Source organism: Pollicipes pollicipes, unplaced genomic scaffold (genome assembly GCF_011947565.3).
Source record: "Pollicipes pollicipes isolate AB1234 unplaced genomic scaffold, Ppol_2.1 Scaffold_4295;HRSCAF=5057_pilon_pilon_pilon, whole genome shotgun sequence".
NCBI classification, from domain to species: domain Eukaryota; kingdom Metazoa; phylum Arthropoda; class Thecostraca; order Pollicipedomorpha; family Pollicipedidae; genus Pollicipes; species Pollicipes pollicipes.
Window position 1 is genome coordinate 26,204,166 of NW_023596461.1, and position 13,475 is coordinate 26,217,640.

At 54.8% G+C, this 13,475-nt stretch overlaps 1 protein-coding gene across 1 annotated transcript; it reads right to left on the reverse strand.

The window, feature by feature from the left end:
• Window positions 1–10,137: 10,137 nt before the first annotated feature.
• LOC119096766 (cytochrome P450 3A29-like) lies at window positions 10,138–11,986 on the reverse strand. Its single transcript, XM_037219690.1, has one exon. The coding sequence runs from the start codon at window positions 11,927–11,929 to the stop codon at window positions 10,460–10,462; it is 1,470 nt and encodes a 489-aa protein (XP_037075585.1). The 5' UTR covers window positions 11,930–11,986; the 3' UTR covers window positions 10,138–10,459.
• Window positions 11,987–13,475: the final 1,489 nt, after the last annotated feature.

The following is a 13,475-nucleotide window of genomic DNA, read 5'->3' on the forward strand; positions in this document are numbered from 1 at the left end:
AAGCGGGCGCGGCCGGCGGTCGCCTGCGCGCGACACCCAGCCTGGTGCCGAAGCGAGCCCGCCGCCCAGCCGGACGGCGCGGCCGAGTGTGTGGAGGTCGAGCGGGGCGCTGCTGGCGGCGGGGCGCCCAGCCGAATGTTCCCGCAGAGTGTGCGGAGGTCAGGCCGGGCGCTGCTGGCGGCGGGGCGCTTAGCCGGATGTTCCCGCCGAGTGTGCGGAGGTCGGGCCTGGCGCTGCTGGCGGCGGGGCGCGCAGCCGGATGTTCCCGCCGATTGTGCGGAGGTCAGGCCTGGCGCTGCTGGCGGCGGGGCGCGCAGCCGGATGTTCCCGCCGAGTGTGCGGAGGTCGGGCCTGGCGCTGCTGGCGGCGGGGCACCCAGCCGGACAGCGCGGCCGAGTTTATGGAGGTTGGGCCGGGCGTTGCTGGCGGTGGGGCGCCTAGCCGGACGGCGCAACGGAGTGTGCGGAGGTCAGGCCGGGCGCTGCTGGCGGCGGTGCGCCCAGCCCGTACTGCCAACTGGCGGCGCTGCTGGCGGGTCTGGCGTGCCGTGACTGTGGCGTGGTCCGGACCGTTCGGCCAGCAGCCGACAGTCGGGCGCAGCTGGTTCGAGAAAAACGGCTGCCATCTCCCAGCCATGCTGGCGGTTTTCAGCCCAGCTTGACTTGCAGACACGGATAGGCATAGCCGTGTTCGTGAAGAATGTGTAGTTATTATTTGTTAGCGACGAAAGCTCATGCCGTCCCGACGTCGTCTGTGGGCAGAATGTTCGTATGGTACTTCGCGTGATTGCTCGATGCTATCTCAAAGTGGTTCCCTGGCGTAGCCCGTTTTCGGCCGTCTTCGCCTCTGTCCCGCTTGTGCCGTCCTGCCTCCTAGCCTAGGTGCCTCCCCCGTGGTCCATAGCCGGTCGTCGGCGTTAAGGCCACGGACTGGCGTTATTCTCCAGCAGCCGCCGATCGGGAAGTGAAGCTGAGAAGCTGCTCTAATGTTTGGAGCGCATTGTCCAGCGCAGGAGGCCGCTCGGAGATCATCACCATCGCTCTCGTTTTCACCAGTCATGTACCGCTGCAGTGTACTCAACATGTCCCAATAGATCCTGTGTTTGTTGTAGCAGTGTGATCTTGAGGCTTGGCGAGTACCATTAAGTGCAGGACTTCCGCTGCATGTGCGCTAGCCCACGAGGCTTTTGGTGTATGAGGCTGAGCCATCGCGCCAGGACTGCTATGCTTTCACGTCAGCGTGGGGGGTCATGCTCCAGCATAATCCACTGTATTCTCCCAAGTTGCCACCATCGTTGCTGTGGTCAGTTCGGGCACCGATGAGGTACCGTTGTCGGATCCCTGCCCGATGAGGGAATAACCATTCAGAACCGTCTGCTGTCGCGGCATACGTCACATACCCTTTACGTATTCACTGAAATCTACGCGGTGACGTGACCAGAAGCTAAAGTTTTGCATTGGAAGTTGTTAAAAACATGCGTTTATAGGGGCAAAAAGGGGTAAAACTCCTTTTGGTGGTAAAGTAGGGGACATGTCCTCCTTCCGCTCCCAGAAGCTGTACCCATACGTGCTATGCAGTGGGTTGCAACAGTAGGTGTCGGTATGAATAAGTAGATACACCTTGTAAGATCGCTGTAGCTAGTCACAAGACGGTAGACAGCTTGTAAGTAGTCACCTTGGCCATGGCTGTCGACGAAGGCAACCCGTAGTGCATCTTTCAAGCTGGTGCGACAACGGAATGATACACGAAACCGTACAGCTTTGTGATAGCTCCGTACACAATTGGAAAATTGGCATTGGGATTGCAACTAATTCCATCGACCTTGGATCGGGTATGCGGGACTACATACATTATCAACAACATTTGCGAGGAGCGTTATGCACGTAGATAAGGTCTTCTTCCTCGGAGAAAAATCGAGAAAATGGATATATAAGTGCTCCGATGTTTTGGCAACACGCCTTTTTTAAATAAGACAGTGACAGCCCTCTTTCCCGGAAGAAAAACAGGAGAATGGATATATATATATATATATATATATATATATATATATATATATATAGATAGAGATATATATGTGCGTGTATATATATACATATGTATATATATACATATATACATATATACATATATATATATATATATATATATATATATATATATATATATATATATATGTTTGTAAATGGGTCGATAATTCGGCGACATGCTTTTATCGAAACAATAGCAAACTTGCTTGAATACAATAGCAAAGGTTTGCTGTTGTTTCGATATAGGCATGTTGCCGAAACATCAACCCACCTACATCTCCATTCTCCTGCTTTTTTCCGAGGAATAAGGCTTTTACTACTGTCTTATTTATGTGAATAATGTTCCTCGCGGATGCACTGGACCCCCCCCCCCCCCGTGAGGCACTACCTCTCCGTGGTGGGGGGATTGCGTGCCCCACTAATCCTGCGGGCGGTTGGGAAGGCTTGTAAAGCGCCCCTTCCGGCCAAAGAGGAGGGGCCAGACGAAACGTGCCTCCCGCAAGGGCTCTGACTCGTTCAGAGTAGGGATTAGCAACCCCTCGGCCCCAGCTTTTCAGTCTTATCTGGGTCTCGCCGTACGCCGTTGGATCCGCAGGTAGCGATGAAGGGATCCTGGTCACTGAGGGAGTTGCCCTGCGAGTCAGTCGGGGCAGCTTACAAACACGTGGCTTTGGCCCGAATTTGTGATCCTGCGGATGCCTCGTGAAGTCTCCACACGAGGAAATCGGCTGGTCAGGCGTCGTGTTTTCGTGACACTGGCTTGGAGGCAAGCAGGTCATGTGACGGGTGTTGAGGGGAGGGCTACCGGGTGCAATGTCTGCCTCCTGACATTATTAACGGGCCGTACCTCGGCTTGTCACCAGGGTGCATGGTTAGCACCTGCGAACCGAGGCACTGGCGCCCGCAGACATATGCCCGGTAGCTCTCGCGGCAACTCTTTTGGCACACTGGCCTGCGTATAGCGTGCTGGTAGCCCTGGCGGCTCCTCTCTTAGAAGTGGACCGTCCCTGTGTTGGGCTCCATGGTGGGCGGGGAATCAGCGCGCCGAATCTAAACACATACCTATGGACACTATCATCAACCAACCCCCCAAACCCCGACCGTCGTCCACTACCCCAGTTTCTGGTCGTAAGAGCCGCCAAAGTAGATGACAAGGAAGGACAGTACCGCTCCGACTAAACCCATTTCAGCGCCCACAAGCATTTTCCAAGATTGGGACGCCCAAGGTTGTCTTTTCGTATGCGGACAGAGGCATAGAAGTGCATCTAACAGACGAACGCGAGATCCAGCGCATGCTTAAAACAACCACACTTATGCACAAAGTACGAGGACAGGGAGAGGTTAGGGTGCCCGTATCGGTGCACTCTCACCCCTCTAAGAACTACCCCAAGGGTGTGATTACTTGCCGGGACCTTCGCGGTGTGAGTGATGAGGATGTTGCTTAGGGCTTGTGTGAGGAAGGGGTGACGGCAGTGAGAGGTATCAAGAGGAGAGAGAGAGGAGAGCTGACCGATACTGATTCAATTATTCTGACGTTTTGCTCTGCGAGACTGCCAGATAGGGTCCGCGTGGGATATCAGTCGGTTCCTGTTAGGGTCTATGTACCCGATCCAGTCCGATGCTACCGATGCCAGACGTATGGTCACTTCACGGACAAGTGCTGGAAAGAAGTTAGATGCGGAAGGTGTGCGGAAATAGGTCACCAACACTGAGTGTAAATCAGAAACCGTGAAATGCGTCAACTGTGGTCAGGGTCACGTGGCGTCATATCGCAGCTGTCAGTCCTTCTTGTTAGCGAAAGCTGTCCTGAACATCAAAGTGAAGGAAGGAGTCTCGCTTCGGGAGGCCCAACGCCGACACAGCGATGCGACCACCACAAGGACATACAAAGACGCCCTTACCAATCCGGCAAGAAATTTAGCCCAAGTAACACCCGCAGCCAACGAGGTACTGAAACTGAGTGGACTTGATGATTTCAAGGGCATGGCTGTAGGCGAGTTTGTACAGCTGATACTAAGCACACTTGTATCAACTGGCTCTGCTGTTCCGTCGTACCGGAAGTCGGATCCTCCGGAAAAGAATCCACCTGCGGCATTGGCCGCCGCTAGAGAAGCTCAGCCTATGGGGCTGGAACCCCCTGGTGAAGCTGCCAGAGAGCCCGGGGCTGGGTCGCGACCCGGGAACGAGGGATGGACCACGGTCCAGCGAGGTCGTGGACTTCGCCCCCCATCATCGCACCCCGGCCCAGCCCGTGCTGAAGACACGCCCTCCCGGGCTCCATCTTCCCCTCCATCCATACCAGCTACGACGGGATCTGTCGTCGCTGGCACAGGGGCGCTACGAGAGCTGCCCCCCGCTGGCTCCCCAGCTAGTGGCCCTGCCGGGAGCGCCGGTCCCCCCGGCTCACGGGAGCCGGACAAGGTTCGGCATCCCCCGGTCGTCGCTCCCTCCCGGAGCCGCCCCTCCGAAACTGTTGTTCATCCGGGTTCTCTGGACCTTGGCACTGCAGGGCGCGCCGCCAGGTCGGCGTCTGCACAGCGGACGGGGGGCCGGCTCCCGCTGTTGACTCCGCCCCACTCACCGGGAGGGTCAATGGGTCCGCCTCCCATTCCTCCGCCTGGGGACGGGGTTGCGGGTCGTCCTACCCTGCAGTCCCCGGTGGCGGGTCGTGCAACAAAGCGTGCCCCTCCTTGGCCGTCGTCGCCTACGGAGGGTGGAAGTCCCAAAGCTCGGCCAAGGGTCCGGCTTACCTCCACTGAAGTAGAGCGTCGCCAGGGAGATTTGTTTAGTGCAAAACCCTAGGTGAACGCTTAAAGCAGATGTAAGCTGTACCGATGGATCTTAACCGTACACCCCACATACAAGCATACAAGCATGCCACTGACGTTTTTACAATGGAACATGCGTGGCTTGAGGGCCAACATGTCGGACCTACACACACTCTTATCTTATCGTAACCCGGTTGTGGCATGCTTACAAGAAACAAAGGTATCTGATGACACCCACATTAACGTCAAATGTTACAGCATCTTTCGGAAAGACGTGAGAACTGACACGATCGCCCATGGTGGGGTGGCGGTTTTAGTTCATCACAGTATACCGTGCTCTCCTGTAAGTCTTAACACTGACCTTCAAGCTGTTGCTGTCGTCGTCGACCTTGGGTCGCTGAGGCTGACTGTCTGTTCTATCTGCCTCCCTCCTGCTGAGGAAGTACCGGATTCGACACTACAGTCCATCTTCGATCAGCTTCCATCGCCGTTCTTGTTGCTAGGTGACTTCAACTCCCATAGCCCTTTGTGGGGCTGCAGTCACACAAGCCGCCGAGGCCGACATCTTGAGCGTTTGCTGAATACAAATAATCTTTGTGTTGTTAACACCGGCCGGCATACCCATATATCTCTGCCGTCCAGCACTACTTCAGCGATAGATCTTTCTATCTGCTCCTCGTCCCTTTTCTGTCGGTTGTTTTGGTTCGTTGAGAGCACTACATATGGGAGCGACCATTTCCCAATATGGCTTGGGATGAATGTTGGACACCCAGGCAGGAGGCCTTCCTGCTGGAACCTTCGACGTGCTAACTGGCAAAAGGTTACCGACGAGTGCCATATTAGAGTGCAGCCGACCGAGGACGACAATGCAACGTCTCTTGCACAACAAGTGACATCCACAATTACCGACACTGCAAGGTCTTGCATTCCCTTGACATCACCTGAGCCGCGCAGGATCCCTGTTCCCTGGTGGTCAGAGGACTGCAAGGCGGCAATTCTTAAGCGGAAGCGGGCGTTCAGGGTTTTTAAGCGTTCTGCAACGACCAACAACCTCATGAGTTTTAAAAAGGCCAGAGCATTTGCGAAACGCACAATACGTGAGGCAAGGCGTACATCATGGAGGGAATATGTAAATGGTTTAAATCGTCACACCCCACTGAGTGCAGTGTGGCAGCGAGTTAGTCGCATTTCCAGTAGGAGCGTCTCCACTGCAGTTCCGGTGTTGAGAGTGGCAGGAATCACGATATTGAACACACAGGAAGTTTCCAACAATATAGGTCTCGCATTTGCAGAAAGGTGCCGACATGGAACAGACGACCCACGCTTTATTCGTTACGAGGAACAAAGTGAGAACACGGCGATCAATTTTAGAATTCCTGACTCAGAGATCTATGAGTTCAACCAACCGTTCACTGTCATGGAGCTCTGCACTGCTCTTAAGAGAGCTAAGAGTGTGTCGCCTGGATTGGATAAAGTCCACAATGATATGTTGAATCACCTAAAGAAGGAGTCCCTCCATGCCTTACTTTTCAACTACATATGGTTGCAAGATGACTTCCCAGAGCCGTGGCGGGAGGCCATTATAGTCCCGGATACAGAAGCCCGGAAAGGATAGTTCCGACCCACTGCACTACCGCCCAATTTCGCTGACTTCATCCCTATGCAAAGTGCTAGAGAGGATGGTGAATGATCGTCTCATGTGGTACCTTGAAACCCACGATTGTCTTTCCAAAGTGCAATGCGGGTTTCGGAAGAACCTATGCACTGTTGACCACCTAACGATCTTAGACACAGCTATACGACATCCTTTTAAACAAAGACGTCACACGATAGCAGTCTTCTTTGCCATTGAGCGGGCTTATGATACCACCTGGCGCTACTGGCATTCTTAGCAAAGTACACAAGTGTGGACTCCGAGGTCACATGGCACTCTTCATTGAAAACTTTTTACGTCGTCGATTCTTCCGTGTCCGAGTGGGTGGCATGCTATCTGATCGCTATGAACAAGAGAACGGTGTTCCTCAAGGGAGCGTGCTTAGCGTAACCCTGTGTGCGCTGATGATCGATGATATCGCCGACTGTCTGCCACCTACCATCAGTCGGTCACTATTTGTGGACGACTTCGCCATCTGGTGTGCGGCATCCACAACGATGTCTGCTGAGAGGCAGCTTCAGTTATGCCTGATTCGACTAACTGAGTGGAGCCTTAAGAATGGCTTCTAATTTTCGACCACCAAGACTAAGTGCATGCACTTCTGCTCACGGATTAGAGGCTGCAGAGACCCGGGGTTGCGACTGTATAATGCCACTATCCCAGTTTGTAACGACATTTGTTTCCTGGGCCTCACGTTTGACCGTCGGCTCACGTTTAAGCAACACTTTAAGATGGTTAAGACTAAGTGTCTCAAGCGCATGAACCTCATGAAAGTAATGTGTCGTATGACGTTTGGAGCCGATAGAAGCACCCTGTTGAACCTTTATAGGGCTCTAATTCGATCAGTCATCGATTATGCTAGTCCTGTCTACGATAGTGCTCCTACATCTTCAAAGCAGGTTTTGGACACAATCCACCATACATGTGTTCGTATAGCCACTGGGGCGTTTCGTACGACCCGAACAAGAAACTTGCTGGTGGAAGCGAATGAACCGCCCTTGTCTCTTAGGAGACAACGACTTACTTTGAATTACGCTACAAAGGTTTCACAATTTCCGGATCACCCAGCCTTAAAGTTCATCTTCTCTCAGACGTTGATTCGTTCTTTCTTGAGGGGGCGGCCCACGTCAGCGCGGCCGATGTGCCTGCGCGTCCGGGACTGCCTGGACGAGGCGGATATTACGCTGGATGACATTACCCCGCACACTCTTCGGGACCCAGCTCCGTGGAGACGTCTGAGTATTAAGTATGATTTGGAACTCTGTCAGCATCTTAAAAATGGCACTTCACCACGAGTGTTCCTCACGTATTCGTTGGAACAGATCTCACAATACGTGAACTCATTACAAATATTTAGCGATGGGTCCAAGGGCTCAACAGGCTGCGCATTTGTTTGCGGTGACCATACCGTAGGTCTATGCCTCCCGCAGCACATGTCAGTTTTTTTCCTCAGAACTGTTTGCCATTTTAGCAGCGCTTCAGTACGTTGCTTGTCGTCCTGAAAGGGATATAGTCATTTTGACCGACTCGCTGTAGTGCACTTTTATCATTAGACCCGACGGCGATGTCGCGTGACCACTCATTTTTGACTCGCTCAATTTGGGAGGAATTGGAATGGCTGGACAGCACTTCCTGTCGTATCACATTTATGTGGATCCCCAGCCACATAGGAATAATGGGGAATGAAAAAGCCGACGCCGCAGCGAAAGCTGCGGCGTGTGAGAGAAGCCCAATACCAATTTATGTACCCGCTCGAGATCTGAAGTCAGTCATTTCCAAATACGTCCGCAATGCGTGGCAGCACATGTTCGACCAACACCTCCACGCTTTCAGGGAAATCAAGCCCCAACTGGGTGATTGGGAATCCTCCCATCGCCGAAGCCGCTTCCAGGAAGTCGCCCTTTGTAGGCTTCGGTTGGGTCATACATACGCCACACACTCGTTTTACTTGACGCGTAGGGATGTGCCACGGTGTGATAGATGCGGGGACCGGTTGTCTGTTGAACATGTGCTCGTCTCATGTCGGCGCCTTGAGACGGAGAGGCGACGATTTTTTCCTCCAGCGCCTCTTCATCGGTTACTCGGTCGAGACCCATGTGGTGAACTTGGAGATATACTCGCATTTTTAGCACACATTGACTTTGACGTTATTTTCACTCACCCCTCAGTGTAAGTGCGCCAGTGATGCTACCTGTTATCAGTTGACAACATACTTATCGCGTCGTCGCAGAGGTAGATAAACGTCATCGAGTGGGCGCAAAATGGCCCCGATGCCGACGCGCCCTTAAAACCCAAATCACCACCACCACCGGATGCACTGGACAACTTACGTAAGCTTGAACCTTTTTCGAAATGAGTAGCAGAAGTGAATTCAAACCTGCCTGCCGATGATCCTACTCAATTTTCAGGTTTCTTTTTGAAGCAGCGAGCCACAGCTTTACAGGACACCAGCATTAAGGGGATTATACAAGGAGCAAATACCAGTCGTCAAATAGCCCCACCAATCTGGGTTTACCTTGTTTGTCCTTATTTGATGAGACGGTCTCGATCTAGGTATCTTACACTGGGTACAAAGGAATTCCTGCAAATGGCGCCTCCAGCTCTCTTAATTTTCACTTTTCGGGGGTTCAATTTTACCCCCTTCCCTCGCTCCTACCATCCGAGTACATCATATTCAGCTGGCTAGCCGGATGCGTGCTTAAAGTGTTACGTGTGAACGTGGACCGTCCTGGGCCGTCTTCAACAAGATGACGTGGTCCGGCCAGTGGATGCAGGTCAAAATACGCTCCGACGAAATTCCTGGTTGCAGATCATATGCGGCAGCAAACGGTCATTACGATCTAAAAATACTGCAGCACCAGACGTTCATCTTCGAGGAAACCGACGGCAACTGGTAATTAACAATCAACCACACGGGTCTCGTTTAATCCATAAGGGTCACTGACACCAGACAAGTAGGTATTATATGAATCGTTGTGCTAGCCGGCCCGTCAGTTGGTGGGGTCCAGTGCCTCTCTGAAGCACAGCGTCATGGCCCGCTATCCGGCTCGCCCCTCGCCCGCCCCGCCCCCCCCCCCCCCCCCGCCCGACAACGGACAGGTTAATTGCTAAGTAACCGGGGCCATACAAGACGCAACTTGGTGATGGACAAGTGCGTAACTCTGCTTGACATAAAACTGGATCCGTATAAAATTAATGGCATGCCAAATGGAGTTGCGAGTTTCGGTGGATAAGCACCTTCGCTCTCTTGTCCTTGCCTGTCATGAATGGCCACCTTTTTGGACTTTGGGATCCAGTTCTCGTCATTCCAATATGTCACTCTTTTCACTGTGAAACAGGGAAGGACATTGGTAAAGAAGGCATACATATGAATTCGCTATCGGAACTAGCCATGGAAAATCCTGTGAAGTCCGACACGAGGGCATCCGATTATGTCTGATTTTGGGCAGGACGTCTCACTCTCCCACTTGGGGTGGAACGTGTGTTCGCCCACACAATTTGCATGGAAATGGGTGTGTTGCAGGTCCATCCACCGTTTATCCCCAAAACAGTCCGATTACAGGGGCCTGCGTGTCTGCAGGTATTCCGGGAATCATGGTCCCTTCGGCGTAATTAAGGCGTTATCAAAGCGTACGCATGACTCGCCCGTTCTGCTGCCGTATCGCTTCGCGACGTCTCCTCTCAGTAGTGCGTTTCTTTGCGTTTGTATTGATACTTCCTACTGCGGATTGAGCGCGATACATCGAGCACATGAAACTGAAAGGCAGAGAGCAAGTTCCGGACTGCCGCACCAGGCAGGCAAATAGCGTGTCACAATCAGCTGGGCGGCAGGAACGGAGGCATCGAAGTGACGGGCTGGAGCGGCAACGGTGAAAAACAGACGTGAACTAAACACAGCCACTCATATCGCCTTCAACTCCTGTGCATCGCGCCATTCTAGAGTTGGTAGAAGTCACATTGTATTGGTGGGGCAAGAAGCTCTGTGCACCTTACGCGGCGGCGTCACCAGCTCACTGGAGCTTTTCCACCTTGCACATGATAGGGTGCGCGCCGATAAACAGCGTCGCCCCCGTGTAATACTTCAGTTTCGTCTCGGGCGTGGCCGTGAGGCGGTAGCGCTGCAGCAGGTAGGCCAGCAAGAACTTGCACTCCATCATGCCCAGCCGGCTGCCGATGCAGGCGCGCGGTCCCAGGCCGAACGGCATCCAGCTGTACTGGCCGAGCTGGCGGCCCTGCTCGCCCAGCCAGCGGTCGGGCAGGAAGCGCTCCGGCTCCGGGAACACCTCCGGGTCGCGGTGGTACGGCCACAGCGGCAGGATGACAGTCGTGCCCTTGGGGATGCGCAGGCCGTCGTACTCCCAGTCGCGCGTGCAGAGTCGGAAGTGGCGCGAGATGAGCGGCGAAAGGCGCAGCGACTCCTGTATCGCGGCCTCCGTCAACGGCAGCCGCTGCAGCGCCTCGTATGTCAGCTCCACGCCGGCTGCCTCTTCGGCGATGCGGGCGGCGACGTCCGGGTTCTTGGCGAGGAAGTAGGAGGTGATGGTGAGCGTAGTGCCAATGGTGTCGTAGGCGGCCATCAGCATCTCGGCGCCCTGCAGCATGACGAGTTCTTCGGTGATGTTGAGCCTGCGACACTCGGGCGTCGGCACCTTCTTGTCGATGGCGTCCATCAGTGCGCCAATCAGGTCTGGGCGCTCGACGCCTTCGGCGCGCCGTTGCTTGATGGAGCTGCGCACCAGGTTCAGGAAGTACTTGAATGCGGGAACCAGCTCCCTGCCCATCATGTAGTTGGCGATGCTGGGGAACGAGGTCATCAGCGTTGTCATCCACGTGTCTGGGGTGTCTCCCTGGGCGCTGAAAGCCGATGCGTACTTGACGAACGTGCTACTTGTGTCTGCGACGTTGGGCACCTTGATGCCAAAGGAGAACTGGGCCATGATGTCCAGCGTCAGCGGGCCGAACAGGTCCTCTCGCATCGACAGCACTGAGGTCTGACGCATCTTCGCTTCCATTCTGTGGAATGCCTGCTGAGCGCACTCAACCATTGTGGGCATCATGGCCTTGAGCTTGACACCGGAGGCCAGCGCAGGAGCGAGCATGGACCTGAGCATCTTCCACTGCTCTCCCGGCTTCATGTCAAGCATGTCACGGCCGTACGGAATGTCGAACAGGATCGGCCGGTCGGGGAAGTGGTCAAAGTCTTTGATTAAGATCCGCTTGGCCAGCTCCGCGTCAGCCACGAACACCTGCGGCCACGGGCCTTCGTACACGCCCCAGACCTTGCCAAAGCGCTTGGCATTGCGCATGTCCTCCTGGTCGGTGGAGGTGCGGGCAGGGTACCGCACGCTGCCCACGAACGGGTACGGCTTGACGACGGGGATGCCGAGCTTCTCCAGCGTGCCGTAGTTGCGTGTACCATACTTGTACAGCAGAACCAGCAGCAGGACGACCAGCAGCACGGGCAGCAGCACGAGCTCCATGACTGCCGTCGCCTCCGCCCCGGAGAGCGCAGTCTGACCCGCTACCGACGGCGTCCGACGCCGGACGCGGACTGCCGGGCGGCGCGCGGGCGCGTTGGGACCGCCGCTCGCCACAAGGTCAAACGCATCAGGAACACTCAACAGTCCGACTTGTTGCATCGCTCATGGGCTGGCGGTTAGGAGCCGGGGTTCCTTACAGAGAGTGGTGCGTGGTCGCTCCACAAGACCCAGCGGCTGGTTTACGGTGTGTGTTGCGCCGCCTGTTTGCGGTGCACTCATGAGCGCCGGGTTAGTGAGCGATTTGCTGAATATCACTGTATCATGATGTTACTGGCGTACCCCTGAGGCCGCCCCTGCTCGCGCCGCCAGTGCTGCTGCACTTTGGTACGCCGCGGCCCCGAATGGCGGTGTACTGCCTGGGGCGCCACCCGCCGGAGTCGGCGCCGCCCGCTCGCTTCGCGGGATAATACAGTTGCCGTTTAGCAGCGCTCGTGTCTGGTCTGGGCAGACAACACGTAGACTTGAATAATCACAAAGTGCTTCGTGTTGTAAGCTCTCCGACTTGAAGGCTGAAATATTTTTTTGCACGTGGTTGACTTTAATGTGGGCGCTACGAGGGCCGCGCACACCAGTGTCCGGCCGTGTACCGGTGCTGCAGTGCAGTTCGCTCCCGTTCCGCAGCAAGCTCCTTAATCGAACCCCGGGCCACGAGAGCATCAAACTTTGCTATTAAATAGGCAGAAGGTTTCATCTGCATGGCACTCATGACGAAACAATAATGGCAGACAATATGCACTCTATTCACAGTCTGTGGACAATTCCTTGCGGGGCCGGATTTACAGAAAACGAGAAAATGGAGTTCTCCAACGGAGAGCTTGCTTCGCCCCGGCACTCTCCGTCGGAGGAAAGCGACGGAGCTGCGGATTGCACTTGTGTTTAAAATGATCGTGGGTAAGCAATGTATGTCCGCAATAAATAAGCTGAGGTTCATACAAATCGACCAGACAAAATGCCATCGGCTGTCCACAAAACTCCGAACGTCTATCCAGGTCCGTCCAATTGCCAAATAAGAATGCTGATGCTCTGGAGTTCTTACGATTTAGAATCCAATCGGCACCTCTTGTGCAAACACGGGGCTGCCAGCGTCACTGTTACATCGTCTCACTGCGTTCGCTTCCGCCTCCACCCATTGCTGTTCCCGCCCGATCCAGGGTCTGTTTGGACGGCCGCCGCTCAGCGGAGCCGGCGCGCGTGATTGGCTCTTGGCCATGGCCCGTCATACCGATCAATGAAGAGATTCTACCAGTCACCAGCGACGAGGCCGACCAATGAAAAGATTCGGTCAGTCACCAGCGACGAGACGAGGCCGAGAAGACCGTGACGGGGAGGCCCCCCCCCCCCCCCCCCCCCGCTGGAGCGAGCCGGGCCACCGCCGCCAGCCCCGTCCCTGCTGGCGGCGAGGTCCCAGATGCGTCGCGAGGTTGCCTGCGTATTGGGCCTCCGACGCACGGGTAGGTGCGTGGCCGTACAGTCGATGCGTTCTAAA